The sequence below is a fragment of the Bison bison genome, unplaced genomic scaffold (genome assembly GCF_000754665.1).
Source record: "Bison bison bison isolate TAMUID 2011002044 unplaced genomic scaffold, Bison_UMD1.0 scf7180017864312, whole genome shotgun sequence".
NCBI lineage: Eukaryota > Metazoa > Chordata > Mammalia > Artiodactyla > Bovidae > Bison > Bison bison.
In genome coordinates this window covers 2,685,865-2,709,532 of record NW_011494884.1, presented here as the reverse complement: position 1 = coordinate 2,709,532, position 23,668 = coordinate 2,685,865, and the positions used below count along the sequence as shown (strand labels likewise).

The 23,668-nt window shown below is 41.4% G+C and overlaps 2 protein-coding genes across 4 annotated transcripts in view; one reads left to right on the top strand and one right to left on the bottom strand.

Annotated features, from left to right (window-relative positions):
• Nucleotides 1-23,668, bottom strand: part of ZNF891 (zinc finger protein 891) — a gene marked incomplete at its 5' end in the record, with an annotated part of 131,553 nt that overhangs the window by 6,913 nt on the left and 100,972 nt on the right.
• Nucleotides 4,292-17,516, top strand: ZNF10 (zinc finger protein 10). 3 transcript variants are annotated; one of them, XM_010852465.1, is made up of 5 exons: nt 4,292-4,478; nt 7,371-7,460; nt 9,094-9,220; nt 9,487-9,582; nt 14,320-17,516. In XM_010852465.1, the coding sequence occupies exons 2-5, from the start codon at nt 7,428-7,430 to the stop codon at nt 15,777-15,779; spliced, it is 1,716 nt and encodes a 571-aa protein (XP_010850767.1). In that variant the 5' UTR covers nt 4,292-4,478; nt 7,371-7,427; the 3' UTR covers nt 15,780-17,516. The 3 variants fall into 3 exon arrangements, with proteins under 3 accessions (XP_010850767.1, XP_010850768.1, XP_010850766.1); XM_010852466.1 differs by lacking the exon at nt 7,371-7,460; XM_010852464.1 differs by lacking the exon at nt 4,292-4,478 and having other exon boundaries at nt 5,977-7,460.

The following is a 23,668-nucleotide window of genomic DNA, read 5'->3' as shown; positions in this document are numbered from 1 at the left end:
ACACACACACACACACACACACACACATAAAGGGCTGGAAAAAATTACACTGAGATAGCTGACCAACAATTACTTGGGGCAACAGGCCAGTTAACCAAGTTAAAAGATTGACAAAAAAAGGCCTGAGTCCCTTGGTTCAACCCTTTACTAGGGACCCCAGAGCATTTGACATAAAATAGATAAAAGGTCAGGGGATAAAAGAAGGCAAAGCTTCCATGACTCCTTGTAAGACCAAGACTTGTTGATAGGCTTCCTTTACTGTTGGGGACCAACTGGTACTATGTCCCCTGCTTGGTACTTTTATTATAAGACAGCATGTAGATATGCCCCTCAAGAAATCTTAATTAAACTTACTAAAGGAAACCAATAGAGTCATACAATATAAAGTAAAAACTGGGACCAATATTCAGGGGCTGCTGCTGCTGCTGCTAAGTCGCTTCAGTCATGTCTGACTCTGTGAGACCCCACAGACAGCAGCCCACGAGGCTCCCGCGTCCCTGGGATTCTCCAGGCAAGAACACTGGAGTGGGCTGCCATTTCCTTCTCCAATGCATGAAAGTGAAAAGTGAAAGTGAAGTCACTCAGTCGTGTCCGACTCTTAGCGATACCATGGACTACAGCCCACCAGGCCCTCCGTCCATCGGATTTTCCAGGCAAGAGTACTGGAGTGGGGTGCCATTGCTAACAAAGTTAATAACAGATTTTGTTCTGGGTCTAATCTGTGCACTCAGAGGGCCTTTATTGAATGCCTTACTCAAGCTTTTGAAGACAGTGAACCCTAAAGTTCTATGAATAGTATACAGAACTCTTAATTTTCAGTTTATTTGGAAATCATCTCACCCCAAATCTGATTCATAGCCCACTTTAAGGTTTATTAAGGACAAATAGAAATCTTAAAAAATTTTTCCACAAATAATAAAGCCTTAATCATCTAAGCAAGTAAATTTAATTTATTCCCACTGTTAATTATAAACTAAATTTATATTGTAATACCTCATTCAGAACTAAGTTTTTAAAGTGATGCTATGAGATCTCTAGACTGTCTGTTTATATGTGTGTGTACACATTATACATATAGATGTCTCTATCTTCAGAAAATATTATCAAAATTAAACTTATAAAGAGTTCTATTTAACTGGCTTATAAGTAAGCACTTACAAATTAAATATTTCAAAATATAAAAAAAAACTGGTCAGAATGAATTCCAGGCTCACATGATCTAGAGGAAATACTCAATATTAATTAACATTCAGTATTAAAGCTAGCTTATAAGCTTGCTGGTTTATTCAATATAGACAGGTCTTATTTTTATTGTACCTAGGTTTATTGAAGGTCAATATGTTCATGTTATTTCTGTTGCAGATTTGTCAGCAAAAAATTAACTTGGTAGGATGGTATTTTCATAACTTATAAAAGTAAATGAGGTAAGAGTTTTCAAGTGAACTCTTTAGGAATAATTATATATCTAAAATAGTTTCTCCTGATTTTTAGTAACTTGAGTTCTTCTAAGTTAAGTTAAATGATGGGAATTCATTAAATAGCCAGGTCATTTCAGGTAAGATAAAACACATGAACATTAATTGCTTAAACAGGTCTAAATTTACCTCCTTTTGTCTCCTTATGAGACAGAAACTAAAGATGTTTGGGATTTTTAGATACATGTCTTGTAAGACACTGAAGAAAGAAATCAGAAAATACATGTTACTAGGGGTTATGGAAAATTCCAAGTTGCCAACCAGGAAATGCTGCAATAACAAACAGTTCACAACTACATGCTGCACGTCCGTTTTCCCTAGAGATTAAGGTTTGAAGGGTTAAAACTGAAATATAATTAATAAATATTAAGGAAAGCATTTTAATGTGCAAGGGGATTAGAATTTATGTTTTCGGTAAACGAAGGTATGAAGAATAGAAGTGAATTTGTTGGGTAAATAAGGGTGATTTTGTCCTGTAGTTGGTTATTTCTTGATAAAAAAAAATACGGGACAACCTAATATGGATACAGAAAGTTTTGGAAAGTTCGTAGAAAAGGAGCCCCGAAAAAGTAGTTTTGTATATGTCAAATTCTAACTAAAAAGAGTTCTTTTGACCTTTAGCCAACTCTGAGATGCTTCAAAGGAGCCCTGAGACATCTGACAGAAGAATATTAAACTAGGCTTACTTGGTATGTTGAATTACTTGAGAAGCATTGTCGGGTGATTGGAGATAAATCTTAGGTTATATTGTATCGGTAAATGTCATTAATACAGATATTCCAAAACTTATTTGGCATTTCTAAAAATATGGTATGTCCTGGTATAATGTTACCAGTCATAATTCTAGTTATTGAAATGCTTTGTGTCACAGAAATATGCAAGTTTCTTGGCAACTGCCTTGTAATTAGAACTTTGACCATGTCATTCTAAGAATACTTTTGTAAACAAAGATAAAACATTTATCTTTTTCTCTCTACCTGATCCTTCCATAATTTAGCTTCTCCAGCTGACTCCAGATGACTTGGCCTATTATGTCAAGATTACAACTAGTTATACTAATCATTGTTTTAATTTGCTCTCTCTCATTTTCAAATTATTTATGCCTTGTGTCTCTGTTTGCTATGGTATTAATGTTACCAGTTGCATTATATTCTGTTTTACAAGACTGTTGTCTCTTGCATTACAAATTGTGTTACTAGGCCTCCAACAAAATTAATATCTCAAAACAGTTAATCATATATATAACTCTACACATAATTAATGTAATAGTACAACTCCAAATATGGTTAGAAGCAACAAGGGAAAACGTCTACTGGATCATAATAAACGAGTAATACAAGCAATCCAGAGAATTTCAGACGATCAACAGTGTCTAATCAAAAAAAAAACATAAAGTGAAAAAGTGAAAGTGTTAGTCGCTCGGTCCTGTCCCACTCTTTGCAACCCCATGGACTGTAGCCTGCTAGGTTCCTCTGTCCATGGAATTCTCCAGGCAAGAATATTGGAGTGTGTTGCCATTCCCTTCTCCAGGGGATCTTCCCGACACAGGAATTGAACCTGGGTCTCCTGCATTGCAGGCAGATTCTTTACCATCTGAGCCACCAAGGACCAAACAAAAATCCTCAGCACATCAAATGGCCTATCAACAGAATCTTTTCCTGATTTAGGAATGAGAGCCTTCCCAGCACAGTGGACTAAATTGGTCATGCAGACTTCCCCAATGATCCAGTGATGAAGACTCTGCATTTCCACTTTAGGGGGCACAGGTTCTATCTCTGGTGTAGAAACTAAGATTCCACATGCCACGACATAGTAAAAAAAAAAAAAAAATTTTTCATGAAATGTTATGACCAAGAGGAGGCACTGTGTTACAAGAATGTCATTTGCCATATCAGCAAAGAATGCTGCAGCCTTCAGGTGATCTGGCCACTGCAGATCAGCACCCTGAAGGGATTCAGGATGGAGAAACATAGGATACTGTCCCTGGAGAGTGAAAATCCTTATCAGAGGAATGCTTTCAATAAGCCCAGACTCTTACATCTCCCCATACATAGAAATGTGCTAAAAAAAATTAACTTGATGTTTGGTTTTCTTTAACGTAATTTTGTTTTATGTTCTAACTACCTGGCTTTTGTCGCAAATCTCCTGTATATCCTGGCTCCCCCCTTACCTCTTGGGAAGGTTCCTCAAAGCTGAGAGGCTGCTCCCTGGCTTAATTGCTCAACAATACACCCCCTAAAAAAAACATAATTCTCCACTTTTAGGTTATGCTTTTCTTTTTTTTTTTCAACTGACAGGTGTTAAGACAGACTGAAAAAAAGCACCAGAATAAAGTAAGAAGTACAAGCTGGACACCTCTGCTCCTCTCACTCACGGAAGAAAGTCAGACTCTTCCCCAGCGCCTGGCGCTGCTCACCCCAAAACACCCACCCCGAGCCTGAGTCCGTCCCAGGAAACCCGGGCCGCAAGAACGCCGCCCCCTACCCACGGCCGACAGCCTGGAGAACCCGCCAGCCCCTTGTCCCCTCTCCCTACCGCATCTCCTTGACGTCCGTGAGCCTACGCGCTCACCTGTCCTCAGGGTTCACGGCCCTCGGGTCGGAACCACCAGGCCGCGGTGAAAAGGAAGCAGCGAGCACGAGGTGCAGGTAGCCGAACCGATGCTCTCAACCGAGAACAGCAGGGCAGAGGCGCGCGCTCGCCTGGCCGCGGAGCCAGGGCCAGGACTACATTTACCAGGAGCCCCCGCGCCACCCTGCGGAGCGTCTCTGGGTTTTGCGTTCGGATAACGCTTCTCGGCTGGTCGTGAGTGGACGTGGAGCGCGTGCGCGAGGGATTGGGGCGCGGCGTGGGCTGCTGGGGCTGGAGCAGAAGGCCGGGCGGGGCCCACGCTGCAGCCGCCTGTCCTGTGGACCCGCGAGGCGCGAGAGCCCGGCTGTGGGCTAGCTCGCCGAGCCGCTGCCTTTGTGACGGTTATTTTGCGCCTGCAGGTGCCGATCATAGGTATGCACGGGAGGGCTGGACGTGGTTTGCTTCCTAGCGGACCGGGCACCGCTGTTTGCTCACCTCTTCCCTGAGGTGGACGATCGTTTCACCAACAAGGGTTCTTCCCTATGGTCTTCCTGGGCTGAGCTATCCCCGGAGCCCCTTGGATTCGCGCGGTCGTGCTGGTGAGATTGGACCCTGATGCCCGCTGCGCCGGACGGTGCTGGGGAGTCCGAGCCACATAGTCTCACCCATGAGAAATAAGGATTCTTCTGTTCCTGTTTCCTTTTTCTTCCCAACTGAGGCCAGAGGTTTAAATTTTTGCATCTGGCCTTTCCAGCGTCTGCTAAACGTGATCTGATCATGCTCTTTTTTTGTTAGAGCAGGAAATGTCTTAACTGTGAATGTGTTAACGTTCATAAAAGAAATCCAACGTGGTTATACTGGTTTTGAAATATATATATATACACGACCGTATTCTAGTCGTGGATACTGTAAAAGTTATATGCTCCAAGCGTTGATAAAATAAGTTTCATTTAATAAGTTTTGTGGCAAAAAGAGCTGGACCGATTTCTGTTTCTTACTCTGAAATATTCATTTAAAAACTTTTTACGTATTGAAATTATTTTATCATTTATCTTCTTCAGAATTGCGTGTCATATTAGTATTTTCAGTGTTTAAAATAGAACAAGTTTGTGTTGGTCTTTAAAAAAAAAACAAAAACAAAAAAACTGCATCTCTAGCTCCTTCGGTGCTGGTTGCTGCTGCTGCTGCTGCTAAGTCGCTTCAGTTGTGTCCGACTCTGTGCGACCCCATAGATGGCAGCCCACCAGGCTCCCGCGTCCCTGGGATTCTCAAGGCAAAAACACTGGAGTGGGTTGCCATGTCCTTCTCCGGTGCATGAGAGTGAAAAGTGAAGTCGCTCAGTCGTGTCCGACTCTTCGCGACACCATGGACTGCAGCCTACCAGGCTCCTCCGTCCATGGAGTTTCCAGGCAAGAGTACTGGAGTGGGTTGCCATCGCCTTCTCCTCAGTTGTTGAGTTTTCTCTTTTTGTTGTTTGAATCAAATAGTTTAACTAGAAGTGTGTATGTGTTTAAACTAGCTTTATTTTTCAGACTCATCTCATAATTATATTTTTTGTTTTCTCTTGACACTAGAGCACTTAAAGCAATAAAATTTGTATATAATCTAACATCTGGTATGAATGTCTAAGAAGAGGTTGGCATTTCTCAAGAGGCTGACAAAAAGATTGACATCAAAATTATATAGATCCCACCCAAAGTATATGGAGAAGGTGACAAATATAAGTTCTATCTATACTTCATATACAGAATATACTGTTAAAGAAAAAAAAAGAAGAGGGAAGACAGATTGTCATCCGGAATGTGTGTGTATGCTCAGTCATGTTGTACTCTTTGTAGCCTGCCAGGCTCCTCTGTCCATGGAATTTTCCAGGCAAGAATACTGGAGTGGGTTGCTACTTCCTACTCCAGGGGATTTTCTGACCCAGGGATCAAACCCACATCTCTTATGTCTCCTGCATTGGCAGGCTAATTCATTACCCCTTCGCCACCTAAGAAAGCCCATCCAGAATGCTAGCTAAAAAAGTGTTAGTCACATTAGGGATGTTGACTAAAGTTAACTGTCTACTAGGATGGTATATAATTTAAAAGATGGTATAACAAGTGTTGGCAAGCATGTGGGGAAGTTGCAACCCTTGTATGTTGCTTGTGTGAAAGTAAAATGATGTAGTCACTATGGAAAACAGATCAGTGAGTTCTCCAAAAGCTGAACATAAAGTTACCATATAAGCCAGCAGTTCCACTCTTAGGTATAAACATCAGCAGATGAATGAATAAAATGTGGTGGATCTATTCAGAGGAGTATTATTTAGCCATTAAAAAGAGAAATGTTGGTTCAGGCTACAACTTGTATGAACCAAAATGTCAACTTGAAAAAATGCACAACATGAAAGCTGTGAGTTAAGTTTTATTTGGGGCAAAATGAGGACTGGAGCCCGGGAGACAACATCTGAGATCACTCCGAGAAACTGTTCCAAAGAGGCAGGGGAGAAAGTCAGTATATTTGTGATTTTGGTGAAGGGGGAATGCATACAATCAAGTACATATACTCCCAAAGGTTTCTGCTAGTCTGGTGAAGCTTTTGCTTGTTACGAGGAACAATCATCAACATGAAGGATTTCGGTGCTTTCTAGATATGAAGAGAAACAAGAATTGGGCTCCTTAAATCTGCTCCTGAAAAATATCTAACTGAAGATGTATCCTGTCAGTTTTTGCCCCCACCGAGCACAGAGTACCTCATTTCTGCTCTCCACCCTGAACTCCTTTCAGGGAGTGTTGAAGGTTAGCAGCTGCAGCAGCAGATGACTTAGTCCTTATAGAGGTAGATGACAAGTGCCAATTTGTAGTTGACAAAAATATTACACTGAACGAAATAAACCAGACACAGACATATGATTTGAATCAACTATAGTATGGTTTCCTTTTAACCTATAAGGGAAAAAAATCTGAAAAAGAATATGTGTGTGTGCATATAACTAAGTCACTTTGCTATACATCTGGAACTACCACAACATAGAAAATAAGCTATACTTGAATAATAAAAGAGATTTTTTTTAAAAAGAGAGAGGATTCAATATAGTATTAGAACCATTCAATTCCAGATAAAACTTAACACAGAAATCTAGATTGTGGAGGGGAGGCAGTCTTTGGAGCTCTTTTCTTCCTACTCCTGGGGATTTCAGTCTCTGTGCATGTATTTCTGGAACAGTCTGATGTCCTCTATGTGGGTGTGTAGGTACATGCAGCTGGTCTGAGGGAATCTAGGCTCATGATTAACAAGCCCCTGATCACAGCACCTCTCCTCAAGTTTCTTCCTTTCCCACAGCTTCACTTGCTCGATATCTCCTGCTTCTCAGGAAGTTCTGTCAGGAACAAGGAGGGCATGGAGGCTGAGTTGCTAACTGTCCGGTCCCACGTAAGTTGGGCTGCCTTCATTCTTTTTTGTTTTCCAACTGGGAATCCATTTTTGGTTAAGGGTTCTTAAGGGATCCATATGTCAGACACTTCCCCCTGAAGACTGGCACTATTTTGTTTGCTTTATTTATAGTTGTTTTATTTCCTTTCATATCAAAGAAACACAGCTTGAACAGAAATGTGTGGATTATCAAGGATTCTGATGAGATGCTGTTTGTCCATAGTGAGGAACTGAGCACACAGCAAGCTTTCTCCCTCAAAGATGATGACAGAACTGGGGATACTGGTGCCTTTTTGAGGGATTCTCTGGTCCCTGGTGGTCTTGGGTGTGGGGCTGGCTTGTTAGTTCCTGCCTGGGGACTGCCTGTTTGGAGAACCTTGGGGATACGTTGTGTAATTATCCAGGAGTAACTAAAATGAAGACAGGAAGAGCCTGGGGGAGGGTGGGTCCTCTGGGGCAGAGTGACTGGGTGGGGAACCCTTCTTCAGCCTCTCTCAGCTTCTCTCCTAGATGACCCCCTCATGCTTCATGTGTATTGAAAACCCTACCAGAGAACATAGCCTTTGCTTTGGGCTGTCCTACATATTTTGAAGGACTTAAGAAAAGTGATCTACAGTATTTATCTAGATATTCCCTTTTTTTTTTTTTCTTTATTTGGCTACGCCACATGGCATGTGGGATCTTAGTTCCCTGACTAGGGATGGAACCCACACCCTATGCATTGTAAGCCCAGGGTCTTAATCACTGGACCGTCAGGGAAGTCCCCAAATATTTGCTCTTTGTCTTTCTTATCTGTCATTCTTTAGATGTAAAGTTTCTCTCTTGAATTATTTTCCTTGCCTGAAGAATTCCATTTAGCATACGTTTAGAGCTGGTCTGCTGGTAACAAATCCTGTTTAACTTTATTTGAGAATGTATTTTTCATCATTCCTGAAAGGTATTTTCACCTAGTATTGAAATTCTTGCATGACAGTTCATTTCTTTCAACATTAAAAAAGCCCACTATTCTACTATCTTTTTATCTTCACAGATCTTTGATGAAAAACACCCAATCATTCAAATGGGTTTTTTTCCTTCTATGTGTCATCTACAGTTCTTTTTGATGTGGCTAATAAAAACCTTGCTTCTGTATCTGTTATTTTGTTACTATAAAATATAAGCTCTTCTCCATTTTTTAGTGCCTACCAATGTTTAAGAAAATTGTTTTAGAAATTATTTGAGGTCATGAAACATGGCTACATTCATCTCTTAAGCGTTAATTTGTACTTGAATTGAAGACTGTTTTTCCCTTCTTTTCCTGCCTTGTATTAGGTTCTAATTATTTCACATACATGTAGATTAACTGATTCTCCTTGCTTTAGCTGTTTACGACTTACTTGATTTAAATGAGAGTGTTTCTGACAGTTTCTTAACCTAAAGTGTAACATGAAGCTGGTTTCTAGACAGTGCATACTTAATACCATTCCTTTTAGGGCTTGTCCAGAAGTCGACATAAATACTACTCATTCCTAGAATACATTATGTTCTATTCTCTTTCCCTACCCAAGGGCTATCTGCCTAGTCTTCTTGTTAATATTTGGGAAAGTGGGGGAGCAGAGATACACATCAGGCTCAAATTTGCTTCATGTTGTAGACACTGGTGACCTTCAAGGATATACTTGTGAACTTCACCAGGGAAGAGTGGAAACTGCTGGACACTGCTCAGCAGATCATGTACAAAGATGTGATGCTGGAAAACTACAGAAACCTGGTGTCTTTAGGTGAGACCGACCTCTCTTTGTGTGGTGGGTAGGGAATTGTTTTGATTTGTTAAATTTTAAGAAGTTGTATATTTTGTATATAATTATATGTTGTATATTTTAAGAAGTGTGTATTTTGCTGCCTCTGTAGCCCTACCTTGTCTATTCTTCAGAGCCCCCACAGGACTGTTGAAGGGTCAGGAGTTGGGCTTGAACTGGGATGTTTCTTTGTATCTAGGCTGGAGCTCCTAACCCTTGCCTAGTACTTTATCTTTCACTGTAAACAGGGCATCAGCTTCCCAAACCAGATGTGATCCTGCGGTTGGAGAAGGGGGAGGAGCCGTGGCTGGTGGAGAGAGAGATTCACCAAGAGACCCAACCAGGTAAGGACCAGATCCCCTGCTCAGAGAAGGAATCGCTGGTCACTAGTTTTCCACATTTCAAAGACAAAGACTGAGTTTATTTACCTTCTGTTTCCCCATTGCTCGGCTGCCTTCTTCAGTCTTGTCACACTTCAATTTGCATTCATGAAAATTTTCTTTCTGTGGATGTGCTTGGCTCCAGCCCTGTTCATAGTGCTTTCTTGATTCTTACCACTAGCTCTAGCGTGTGCACCCTCTTGTTTATCATAGAATTACTTCTCATCTTTGACTGTCCTTTCCCTATCTTGTGTCCCTTCCCATAGCATTCATTCTGCTGCTTTGTGTAAGCTCTGCTCTGGGACCTCATCACCCGCTCCTGCTCTGGGTTTGTTTTCTGCCAGGTAGAAGACTGCTACAAACAACTCACCAGTCCTTGTTGATGTAACTCTCCTTCCTTCCCAGAACTGCTGCTCTCAAAAACACCTGTTTTCTCACTGTCCTCTAGCTTTATTTAATGTTCTTTTTCAATTTACTCCTATTCATTTTAATCTTCACATCTCCAATTTTCAGATTGTTATGAGGATTCCTAGCATCATTCCTTTTCCTAACTTCCCTGTGTAGAGCAGATCAGCCTTCTGGGCTAAGAAATAGAAGGCAGTCCTCCATCTTCCTCCTCCTCTGTTCCCACTGAGTGATCATTTCCCTTACCTCTGTTTCTAAGCTCAGTGCCCTGACATCTTTCTCCTCAGGCCAGCCATCCTGATCTGGATCATGCTGCCAATGGCCAACTTCACATGGGGCAGAGAAGCCAGGACACGTGCCAGTGACCCCTGTACCCTTGTGGGCACCATGGCCCCCCAGGCCCAGTGCAGTCCAGGCATGCTGTAACCCTCCACAGCCGTTTCCCTCTGACACATCCACACATACCAGGCATTCCCTGCATTTCAGGCTTCCCATGTGGTGTAACCAGAGTCTCAGTCATCCTAGAAGTTTCACCTCCTGTTCTTTGTGAAATCTTTTGACTTGTTAAGTACAGGTTCCTTAAGGTTTTCTGAGCTTTCATTTTGTTTATACCTTTTAAAAAATTATTTATTTATTTTTGGCTGTGCTGGGTCTTTGTTGCTGTGTTGGCACTAGTTGCAGCTAGTGGGGCTGTTCTCTAGTTGTGGTTCACGGGCATCTCATTGCAGTGACTTCTCGTTGTAGAGCATGGGCTTCAGGGCGCACAGGCTTCAGTAGTTGTGATGCATGGGCTTAGTTGCCCATGGCATCTAGCATCCTCCCAGATGAAAATTGGACCCATGTCTCCTGCATTGGCAGGCAGATTCTTATCCACTGTGCCACTAGGGAAATCCTGTTTCTACTCTTAAATGTCATAAATTGTTTAAGACCTTTTTACACTGGGCCTTGTAGGTGACTATATCAAATACCTGTCTCAGGGAAGGTCTCTTAGACACTGGAAAGTACTTGATCCCTCAGCTGCTTTGGAGCCATAGCAGGAAAAACTGTTCTCCATTTCTCTTTTTTCCCTATTTTTTCCTGTCTGTATTTTTTCCATTCCTGTGTTGAGTTTAGCAAGCTTTCCTGGATGTCTATCTGTTGACAAGTATCCAAAAATAACTGTATAACCAACAGTTTACATTTTGGTGGAAAATTTATTGTCAAAGAAATACTAAAATTCCATATATGTGCTTAATCACCTGGAATTTGAGGGAATCTACAAGCCATGGGAACTTCATTATTAAAATGAAAAGTATTATGGGTGATGGCTTTAAAAACTCAGATGAGTTCATTAATGGGTGCTACAGATTTTGAAGACAACTCACGTGGGTTATCTCCCATGTTACAGAATATGTGGAATATTTTTAGGACTTTAATACATTTGTATTTTCTGTTGCTTTACTCAGACTTGTCCATCCATAGCCAGCTCCACCCCTCATCATATGTGTTCATTTTAGAATTTTCCAGCTGGCATTTGTAGTTTGAAGAACTTATCCATGGGATTTTGATGCATGAAGTAGAGGAGAGGAAAAAGATGGCATGTACCTATCAAAACTCATCAGGGTAGAGGTATTTGTAAGTGTTCAGTTCAGTTCAGTTCAGTCATTCAGTCGTGTCTGACTCTTTGCGACCCCATGAATCGCAGCACGCCAGGCCTCCCTGTCCATCACCAACTCTCGGAGTTCACTCAAACTCACATCAATCAAGTCGGTGATGCCATCCAGCCATCTCATCCTCTGTCGTCCCCTTTTCCTCCTGCTCCCAATCCCTCCCAGCATCGGAGTCTTTTCCAATGAGTCAACTCTTTGCATGAAGTGGCCAAAGTACTGGAGTTTCAGCTTTAGCATCAGTCCTTCCAAAGAAATCCCAGGGCTGATCTCCTTCAGAATGGACTGGTTGGATCTCCTTGCAGTCCAAGGGACTCTCAAGAGTCTTCTCCAACACCACAGTTCAAAAGCATCAATTCTTTGGCGCTCAGCTTTCTTCACAGTCCAACTCAATGGACTCTATTGCTGTTTATTGTTTAGTTGCTAGTCACGTCCAGCTCTTTTGCAGCCTGATGGACTGTACCCTGCCAGACTCCTCTGTCCATGGGATTTTCCAGGCAAAAAGACTGGAGTGAGTTGCCATTTTCTTCTCCAGGTGGATCTTCCTGACCTGGGCTCAAACCCACATTTCCTGCATTGGCAGGCAGATTCTTAACCACTGAGCCACAGGGAAGCCCAATGAACTCTGTTGTTAAGCCTTTAAAAGGAAGTAAATAACTGCACTTTGCTATAACATGGATGAACTTTGAGGACAGTCTGCTGGGTGAAATAAATCAGTCACAAAAGGACAAATAGTGTATCATTCCACATATATAAGGCACTAGAAGTAGCCAAAATCATAAAGACACAAAATATACTGGTAATTGCTGAGCACTGGGTTGAGAGGAGATTGTAGCATTATTGTTTAACAGTATAGAGTTTCCATTTTACAAGATGAAAACAGCTGGTGGTGATGGCTGCACAAAAATGTGAAGATACTTAATACTTGAATCATGCACTTAAAAATGGTTAAGATGGTGCATTTAAAAAAATTTTTAATTGAAGGATAATTGCTTTACAGAATTTTGTGGTTTTCTCTCATACATCGACAAGAATCAGCCATAGGTACATTTTATGTTATATGTATTTTTTTTAATCACAATTTTAAAAAAAAAGAAATCAGAGTGGGGAAGAAACAAATGACTAACAAAGTTGTGAATGAAAATTAGGACTGGGAATGGGGATTGGGTTGTATAAAGAAGGCAGTTAGGAGCCTGGCACAGGGATTATTTGCCAGGTGTCTTAGTTTCCTGTGGCAACTAAAACTAGTTCCACAAATCAGATGGCTTAAATCAACACATTTATTTTCTCACAGTTCTAGAGGTCTGAAGTCAAGGTGTGGGCAGGGCTATGTGCCTTCTGAGGCTTCAGGGGAGGATCCTTCCTGCCTCTCCTAACTTTGGTGCCCCAGGTGCCCTTTGGCTTGTAGACACATCACCTCCATCTTCACATGGTCAGCTCCCCTGTGTGTCTGTCTCTGTGTCTCCTCTCCTTTCCTTGTAAGGACTCCAGTCACGTGGGATCAGGGTCCTCCTACTCCAGTAATACTTCATCTTAACTAATTACATTTGCAATGATCCTATTTCCAGATAAGATCATAACCTGTAATGTTGGGGGTTAAGACTTCAACGTATCCTCTTTGGGGAACACAATTCACCCTGTATGTCAGGTAAGAATAGATATTGCCCCACTTATATAGGAAGAGGTGATATTGGGTAAATTGTGGCTTTTTTTCTAGATTTCAAAAACAAACATTTTTGCCAAAAGACATTGAGAAACAAATACAGGCTCTGAACCGGGGAAAGTAAGTTGCAGTAGTATGCATGTGTATAAGCAGAAGGGCGAAAAGTCCAGGAGAATGTGAATTAGGGTTCAGGTTCTGAGTTAATATCCTGTGTTAGTCCTGTCAATTTTAATAAAGTCTTGATGTCTCAGAACAAAGGAATCAAAGCAGAAGGCAGGAATGATGACAGCAGTGAGCAGTACAAACTGTACTGCTTTGGTGATGAACTCCCACCTTATATGATACTTAGGATAACCTTATAGGTCCTTAGATGACAGATAAGCAATATGATTTTTGAAAAGTTTAGCACTTTGTCTAAATTCACCACTAGTAGTGGCAAAGCTTAGGTTAGAAGCCATATCTGGGTAACTTAGGTGCAGTTGCTCTTCCAGCCTATCACACAGCCTTTCTGAAAGGTTCACTATGTCAGACACTTGGAATTATTCTGCACTGCTTTGGTGATATACATAAGAACCATTTCCTGATATAGAGCTGTGTTCATGGTTTAGGAATGTGAAGAATTCATGTCAGAGGAGGGCCTGGCAGCAAGTAGACCCATTAGGCTCTTATATCATCATTAGTTGAATTAGGTAATGACAATAGCCCCTTCTGTGGGTTTCCTAAACTGCCACCCCAGCACTGAATATCTTGATCCCACATGTCACAGCTAATCCTGTGGTTTCTCTTACTCTCTTTGCTCCTTTTATATGCATATTATAGCCCATCACATTTCCTGTCAATGAGTCTTCTATCCCTTTTTCTCTATCACAGTTACAAAACCATATTTGAAAGCAACATTAAGTACTTAACATACTTTTTTCTACATCCATCCTACCATTCTGACCTTAATACTTCTTTTAGTTATAGAAGCTTTTCCATTTCTTTCAGATTTGGAAACTTCAGTTGAAATTAAATCAACTTCCAGTAAGAGCATTTCTAATGATAAATACTCCTGTGATGTTAAAATGGAAAGAATGCCAAAGAGTGATCTCTGGTATTTGTCACTGGAAGAAGTCTGGACTTGTGGTGGTCAGTTGGACAGGCCCGAGGACAGCCAGGAGAGACATCTGAGGCAAGTGGCATTCACCCAAAAGAAAGTACTTCCTCAGGAGAGAGTATGTGAAAGTGGGAAGTACAGGGGAAACTGTTTTCTGCATTCTCAACTAGTACTGCAAGAGTATTTCTGTAAACATGACTCAAATCCTAAAGGTTTGAAACACAATTTGGTTTTCAGTGGCCATCAGGAAAGCTGTGCAAGCAACAGTAATGAATCCAGTCAAACTTTCTGTCAGAACATCCGCCTTATTCAATTTGCAAGAACTCAAGCAAGAGATAAATCATACAGATGCCCTGATAACAATTCTCTTACTCATGGTACATCCCTTGGTATATCAAAGGGTGCGCATAGAGAAAAACCCTATGAATGTAAGGAATGTGGAAAATTCTTCAGCTGGCGTTCTAATCTTACCAGGCACCGTCTTATTCATACTGGAGAAAAACCTTATGAATGTAAGGAATGTGGAAAATCTTTCAGCCGAAGTTCTCACCTCATAGGACATCAAAAGACTCATACTGGTGAAGAACCCTATGAGTGTAAAGAATGTGGAAAATCCTTCAGCTGGTTCTCTCACCTTGTTACCCATCAGAGAACTCATACAGGAGACAAACTGTACACATGTAATCAGTGTGGAAAGTCTTTTGTTCACAGCTCTAGGCTTATTAGGCACCAGAGAACTCACACTGGAGAGAAACCCTATGAATGTCCTGAATGTGGGAAATCTTTCAGACAGAGCACACATCTCATTCTGCATCAGAGAACTCATGTTAGAGTGAGGCCCTATGAATGCAGTGAATGTGGGAAGTCTTATAGCCAGAGATCTCACCTTGTTGTCCATCACAGAACTCACACTGGGCTGAAACCCTTTGAGTGTAAAGACTGTGGAAAATGCTTCAGTCGAAGCTCTCACCTTTTCTCACATCAGAGAACCCATACTGGGGAGAAGCCATATGAATGCCATGACTGTGGAAAATCCTTCAGCCAGAGTTCTGCCCTCATTGTGCACCAGAGAATTCATACTGGAGAGAAACCATATGAGTGTTGTCAGTGTGGGAAAGCCTTCATTAGAAAGAATGACCTTATTAAGCATCAGAGGGTTCATGTTGGAGATGAGACCTATAAATGTAATCAGTGTGGAATCATCTTCAGCCAGAACTCTCCACTTATAGTGTATCAAATAGCTCATACTGGAGAGCAGTTCTTAACATGTAATCAGTGTGGGACAGCACTTGTTAATACCCCTAATGTTATTAGATACCAGACAAATATTATTCGGGAAAATACATATTAAGATCATAAAGATGGACCACTTCCCAAAGAGCAATAACTTTATTTAGCACTTGAGAGCTCCTTTTGGAGAGAAGTTGCTTTCAGTCTTGTTCCTACACTTTTGTGCATTAGAGAATTGGTCCTGGAGGAGGAAAAACACAAAAGTTTTACCTTAGTACGTCAGATTGTCTTGTTTTTCTGAATTCCTACAAAAGTAATTGGTCTGGGAGCATTCATGGACAAACCTTAAATGCTGAAATCTGAGAAGGAACCATTAGGTAAGTGAGTTGTTGATAAATGATCCAGCTTTGTTTGCTGTAAAACAATGAGAGCGCTACCTCAAAAAGACAAATGAAAGCTGTTGCTGAGGAAAATAAAAAATGGGTGTAGTTATGGTAACAGACAATAGAAAATTATATTCCAGTGAGTTAATATCCCATTTTTCATGTGATCATCCCTTTCTCCTGGGACACTTTGTAGTGTTCAGTTAGTTTTATGCATCTGGTATAAACCACACTTTGGCTAGCAGCAGGGAAGATCTTATCATGAAAAATGGTGAAGGAAGAACACGTTTACTACCAGTACTACCCAGGTTAGATGTATTTGCATGTGGGCAAGAACTGAAAACATGTATATGGATAAATGAACAAAATTGAGTTGTTAGATAATGGAATTATGAATAAGTTTTATAGTCTAGCCAGTACCACTGTAACAATTTGAAGACTGAAGACACTTTTAGATATTAAAAAAGGATATTGGTTTCTCTGTTCCACTATTAGTGAAGCTTGAGAACCTCCTGCTGGCAAACTTTCCCATCACTTCTAAGTTGTTTGGAGTCATAAAGTTGTACTCCTTGGGACAAGCTGCCAAAGGCTCCTGGGAGCTTAAACACAATGCTTCTCTGGATGTTGGGACCTAAAAGAGTGGCAACTTTGGGCACACTAGAAAGGGTCTCCATTTGATCCAGAGCGGGTGCCTGGGCAATACCTAGCACAAGTATGCTCTTAAACAGTGCTGCCCAAGGCGACCCTTCTTCCAAAGTAGTCTCGTATCTTTACGAAGAAAGCAGTGGTCAAAAGTGTATATTTGAGCTGGACTCCCAAGTTGAAATCCCACCTCTGTCCATCACTTGCTGTGTAACCTTGGGCATGCTGCTTGGCCTCTCTCTGCCTGAATTACAGATGTCCTCCTCTGCAGATTAGGGATGACATCACTTACCTCATGGAATTGTGGTGAGTAGTAAACGAGTAACATACAAACAGTGCAGAATATGCCTGACATGTATGAAGTGCTTCATTACATTAGCTGTGATTATTAATATTACTTTATTGTCCCACTAAAGTGTCTGTCATTTACTTTAAACTGACTGAATTGCTGGCAAGAACTGGCTGAGTTCCCATTTCCCTTCCAGTCACACATATCTTCCCTTTTACCCACATTAGAACTTATCACCCAAGGAATCCCTCACCCTCAGTGGGTGTTTGGATATATTTATAAGGATCAGTAAACAACTTTTAATCTTGTGTGCAAAAGCAACCTCTTTTGTTTGGAGGTTCTAGCAGGGGAGCGCAGCCACTCGTATACCCTTGACCGAAGACCGGTCCTCCTCTAGCGGGGATGGTCATCCTCTTCGACCGAGCACGCAGCTTCGGGAGGGACGCACATGGAGCGGTGAGGGAGGAAGGGGACACCCGCCTAGCCAGCCAGATCAGCCGAATCAACCCTGGCGATCAATGGGGTGACAGATGTCGCAACCAGATCGCCCTCACATCCGCAACCTCTTTTATACAGAGGTTTTCCCTTCAAGGGAGAGGATCCTAGTCTTCATATTTTCTGTTAAGTCCATGACCCAAAAAAGATTTAGAAAGAGAATCTGTTTTAATTCTCTTTCATTCTGGCTCTTTGTGTGTGTGTGTGTGTGTGTAGGGGGCCGAGGTGGGAGAAGGGGCTGATCATCATTTGCCATTTTCTAGCAAATGATACATATTGGTACATATAGTAGATGCTCAGTGATTGCTGAATGATATACTATTGAGAACAACAGGACGACGCCCTTGCTTTCTCTCCCAGGACAAATCTAGAAATGCTCCTTAGATTTGAGAGACCTGAGACCTGCATAAGTGAGAGGTCACAGCTCATTCCTCCTGGTGCAGTTGAGGAGAAGTGAGTTGGCCCAGGCCTCACATTTTGAGAACCTCCTGGCACCTCAGTTATGGCTGAGTAACTCCTCAGTGATTACACAGCATTCATGTGTTTATTGTAGTCCTACCAGAAATGGTTTTGATTGCAAGCAGTAGTTCTTTATGGGTGTAAGAGAGGAGCCCCTCAGCTGTGCCTCTTAGAATTTCTGATAACCCATGGCTCAATTTTCTTGAACTGTATAGTGGAGATACTCCTGGTATCTACCTCTGAAGGTAGTTGTGTGGATTAAGTGAAATAATGTGTAAAGTACTTGAAGCAGTGCCTGGCACATAGGAAGTACTGTACGTGTTTAGCTATTAATAATAATAATGTTACTATTATTAACACCCTAAGGAATGTACGTCTGTAGATGATCACTGAAGCATTACTTATAATAATGTAAAATTTGCAATATTAAAAATGGATAATAGAAAAGTTGTTATTTATAGACATTAAAGTTTCACAAAAAGCTTGATAACATGAAAAATGTTGTGATGTTATGAAAAAAGCATGATAAATAATTGTCAATATAGAGTAAGCTCAGATATGTAAAATAAATTAACTTCAAACAACTGAAATGAATCTCACTCAAAACTTTCAGGAGATTTGTCAAAAGATAATAGCAGTTAACCTACATATTGGGAGAATTGGTGTTTGCTTTTCTCTTTTTTTGGTACTTTTCTTTCCAAAGTCTCTTCAAAGTATATATATTCCTTTTTAGGATCGGGAAAACAGTCTCTTCAGTGATGGAATGTTTTTTCTTCAAAAGTTCTTATGTACAAATAGTCTACTGGAACTTTTAAAACGGGGAATTGGCAATGTTGCAGGATACTAGATCAATATACAAAAATTGATTTGTATAAGCAGTGAACAGTTTGTAAATGAAATACCATCCTATTTGCAATGATACAAAAATGAAATATTTAGGTATATTTAATGAATGGAGCAAGATCTATACAATGAAAGTATAAAACATTGCTGAAAGACATTCAGGAACACAGAAAACACGTAATAAACACATTATAAGTGGAAAAATACACTGTGGTCAAGGATGGAAAAACTCAATATAGTAGGAGAGTAATTCTCCCCAGACTGATCTTTAAGTTCAGAGGCATTTGTAGAAATTGACAAATTAGGGGACAGTCCTAAGATGGTGGAGGAATAGGATGGGGAAACCACTTTTTCCCCCACAAATTCATCAACGTTTGAACACTGAGTAAATTCCACAAAATAACTTCTGAATGCTGGCAGAGGACATCAGACACCCAGAAAAGCAGCCCATTGTCTTCGAAAGGAGGTAGGAAAAAATGTAAAAGATAAAAAGACAAAAGAGGTAGGGACGGAGATCTGTCCCGGAAAGGGAGTCTTAAAAAACAGAGAAGTTTCCAAACACCAGGAAACACTCTCACTGGCGAGTCTGTGGCAAGCCTTGGAACCTCAGAGGGCAACATAACCAGGAGGAAAAATAAATAAATAATTAAAACCCACAGATTGCATGCCTAATGGCAACTCCCTGCGGAGAAACAGTGCAGATGCTAGCATCCACCACTAGCAAGCGGGGGCTGGACCGGAGGCGTGGGTTGCATTGATTATGGTAAGGACCGGGCCTGAATACCCCGAGGGCAATCTGAGGGAAGTAACTTGAGATAGCAACCCAGACTGTGGAATAGCTATCCTGCAAAAAGGCCTAACCTAAGACTGCCAGGCCTGCTCACAGAACAAAGGACTGAGCAAAGCTAGCTGGCTGCGGACCAGCCCATCCCCTGCTGGAGACAGGCAGGTGAGGGCAGCCAGAGCTGGAAGGTGGCAATTGCGGCCACAGAGAGGCATCCTCTACAAGCAGGCTTCATTGCTAACCAAGACTTCTTGGGATTCTGGACGGTCAACATCCGCTGGAAGGGTCACATCCAGAGATCAGCTATCCAGAAGAGACACACAGCACATCTGAGAAGGTGCGTCAGTTGTACACCCAGAAAACCAAGTGGCAGGGATGGGGGAGGCGACAAGTCGCAGCCCCCACGTGGGGGCAACTGCGCTTGCCAAGCACCTGGTCACCTGAGCTGCTCGGACTGGGGAAGGGCACAAAACGCAGTCCCAACCAAGTCTGTGCCTCTGTGGAGTATCCAAGAACCTGAACCTGAGCAGCTTAGACCTGGGAAGTGCATAGAACTCAGGGCCCACCTCAGACAGTTCCCGGCAGAGCAACCTAGAGCCTGAGCAGGGTAGACGGAAAGCACACACGCTGTGAGCGGGGTCAAACCCAGTGGGGCTGAGACACTGCAAGCACACGCCAGTGTTATTTGTTGGCAGTGTTCCTCCTCCCCACAGCATGACCAAACAAGTGAGCCTAAAAAAGTGACCACCACCACCCCCTTTTGTCAGGGTGGAAATTAGACACTGAAGAGACCAGCAAACAGAAGACGCTAAAACAAACAGAGGGAACCGCCTTGGAAGTGACAGATGTAATAGATTAAAACCCTGTAGTTAGCACCGACTACATAGGAAGGGGCCTATAGATCTTGAGAAGTATAAGCCGGATCAAGGAACTATCTGAAAATGAACTGACCCCACATTGTCTGCAACACCACCAGAGAAAGTCCTAGATATATTTTTACCATTATCATTTTTTAAATTAAAAGTTTTTTTTTAAATTTTAAGTCCTCTATTACTCCTTTAATTTTCATTTTTATAACCTACTATTACTTTGCAAAAAAAAAAAGACCCTTTTTTTAAAAGCAAACTTCATATATATATATTTTATAATTTTTGTGACTTTGTTTTTTTCTTTAATATTGTATTTTTGAGAATCCAACCTTTACTCCAGATTTTTAATCTTTACTCTTTGTTATTTGTTATCAATTTTGTACCTTTAAGAACCCAATCTTCACTACCCATTTTTACTTGGGAGCGAGAATACTGGCTTGACTGCTGTCTCCCCCTTTGGACTCTCATTTTTCTCCACCAGGTTGCCTCTATCTCCTCCCTCCCCATTCTCTTCTCTGCCCAACTCTGTGAATCTCTTTGTATGTTCTGGGTTGTGGAGAACACTTAGGGAACTGATTACTGGCTAGATCTGTCTCTCTCATTTTGATTCCCCCTTTTATCTTCCTGGCCACCTCTGTCCCTTTCCTCCCTCTTCTCTTCTCTGTGTAACACCATAAACATCTCTGAGGGATCCAGACTGTGGAGAGCACATAGGGAATTGATTACTAGCTAGCTTGCTCTCTCCTCTTTTGATTTCCCCTCTTCTCCTCCTGGTCACCTCTATCTCCCTCCTCCCTCTTCTCTTCTCCATGTAACTCTGTGTACCTCTCTAGGTGTCCCTCACTGTGGAGAAACTTTTCATCTTTAACCTAGATGTCTTGAGGCTACTGTAAGAATAAGGCTGAAAACCAGAGGCAGGAGGCTTAAGTCCAAATCCTGAGAACACCAGAGAACTCCTGACTCCAGGGAACATTAATTGATAGGAGCTCATCAAATGCCTTCATACCTACACTGAAACCAAGCGCCACCCAAGAGCCAACAAGCTCCAGAGCAAGACATACCACACAAGTTCTCCAGCAACACAGGAAAATAGCCCTGAGCTTCAATATACAGGCTGCCCAAAGTCAAACCAAACCCAATGACATCTCAAAACTCATTACTGGACATTTCATTGCAATCCAGAGAGAAGAAATCCAGCTGCACCCACCAGAACACTGACACAAGCTTCCCTAACCAGGAAACCTTGACAAGCCACCCGTCCAACCCCACCCACAGTGAGAAACCTCCACAATAAAGAGGAACCACAAACTGCCAGAATACGGAAAGGCCACCCCAAACACAGCAATATAAACAAGATGAAAAGGCAGAGAAATACCCAGCAGGTAAAGGAACAGGATAAATGCCCACCAAACCAAACAAAAGAGGAAGAGATAGGGAATCTACCTGATAAAGAATTCTGACTAATGATAATGAAAATGATCCAAAATCTTGAAAACAAAATGGAGTTACAGATAAATAGCCTGGAGAAGGCAATGGCACCCCACTCCAGTACTCTTGCCTGGAAAATCCCATGGATGCAGGAGCCTGGTGGGCTGCAGTCCATGGGGTCGCTGAGGGTCAGACACGACTGAGCGACTTCACTTTCACTTTTCACTTTCATGCATTGGAGAAGGAAATGGCAACCCACTCCAGTGTTCTTGCCTGGAGAATCCCAGGGACAGGGGAGCCTAGTGGGCTGCTGTCTATGGGGTCGCACAGAGTTGGACACGACTGAAGTGACTTAGCAGTAGCAGTAGCAGCCTGGAGACAAGGATCAAGAAGATGCAAGAAAGGTTTAACAAGGACCTAGAAGAAGTAAAAAAAGAGTCAAAATATAATGAATAATCCAATAAATGAGATCAAAAACACTCTGGAGGAAACCAACAGTAGAATAACGGAGGCAGAAGATAGGATATGTGAGGTAGAAGATAGAATGGTAGAAATAAATGAAACAGAGAGGAAAAAAGAAAAACGAATTAAAAGAAATGAGGACAACCTCAGAGACCTCTGGGACAATGTTAAATGCCCCAACATTCAATCATAGGAGTCCCAGAAAAAGAAGACAAAAAGAAAGACCATGAGAAAATACTTGAGGAGATAATAGTTGAAAACTTCCCTAAAATGGGGAAGGAAATAATCACCCAAGTCCAAGAAACCCAGAGAATCCCAAACAGGATAAACCCAAAGCAAAACACCCCAAGATACATATTAATCAAATTAACAAAGATCAAACACAAAGAACAAATATCAAAAGCAGCAAGGGAAAAACAACAAATAACACACAAGGGGATTCCCATAAGGATAGCAGCTAATCTTTCAATAGAAGCTCTTCAGGCCAGGAGGGAATGGCAGGATATACTTAAAGTGATGAAAGAAAATAACCTACAGCCCAGATTACTGTACCCAGCAAGGATCTCATTCAAATATGAAGGAGAAATCAAAAGCTTTACAGACAAGCAAAAGCTGAGAGAATTCAGCACCACCAAACCAGCTCTCCAACAAATGCTAAAGGATCTTCTCTAGACAGGAAACACAAAAAGGGTGTATAAACTCGAACCCAAAACAATAAAGTAAATGACAATGGGATCATACTTATCAATAATTACCTTAAATGTAAATGGGTTGAATGCCCCAACCAAAAGACAAAGACTGGCTGAATGGATACAAAAACACGACTCCTATATATGTTGTCTACAAGAGACCCACCTCGAAACAAGGGACACATACGACTGAAAGTGAAGGGCTGGAAAAAAGATATTCCATGCAAATAGAGACCAAAAAAAAGCAGTAGTAGCAATACTCATATCAGATAAAATAGACTTTAAAACCAAGGCTGTGAAAAGAGACAAAGAAAGACACTACATAATGATCAAAGGATCAATCCAAGAAGAAGATATAACAATTATAAATATATATGCACCCAACATAGGAGCACTGCAATATGTAAGGCAAATGCTAACAAGTATGAAAGGGGAAATTAACAATAACACAATAATAGTGGGAGACTTTAATACCTCACTCACACCCATGGATAGATCAACTAAACAGAAAATTAATAAGGAAACACAAACTTTAAATGATACAATAGATGGTTTAGACCTAATTGATATCTATAGGACATTTCACCCCAAAACAATCAATTTCACCTTTTTCTCAAGTGCACATGGAACCTTCTCCAGGATAGATCACATCCTGGGCCATAAATCT

Excerpts from the sequence above, each read along its gene's own strand:
- ZNF10 (XM_010852464.1), top strand. The coding sequence starts at position 7,314 with ATGATTAACAAGCCCCTGATCACAGCACCTCTCCTCAAGTTTCTTCCT. Across the intron at positions 7,461-9,093 it reads TGCTAACTGTCCGGTCCCAC|ACACTGGTGACCTTCAAGGA; the intron begins GTAAGTTGGGCT and ends TTCATGTTGTAG. Across the intron at positions 9,221-9,486 it reads CAGAAACCTGGTGTCTTTAG|GGCATCAGCTTCCCAAACCA; the intron begins GTGAGACCGACC and ends CACTGTAAACAG.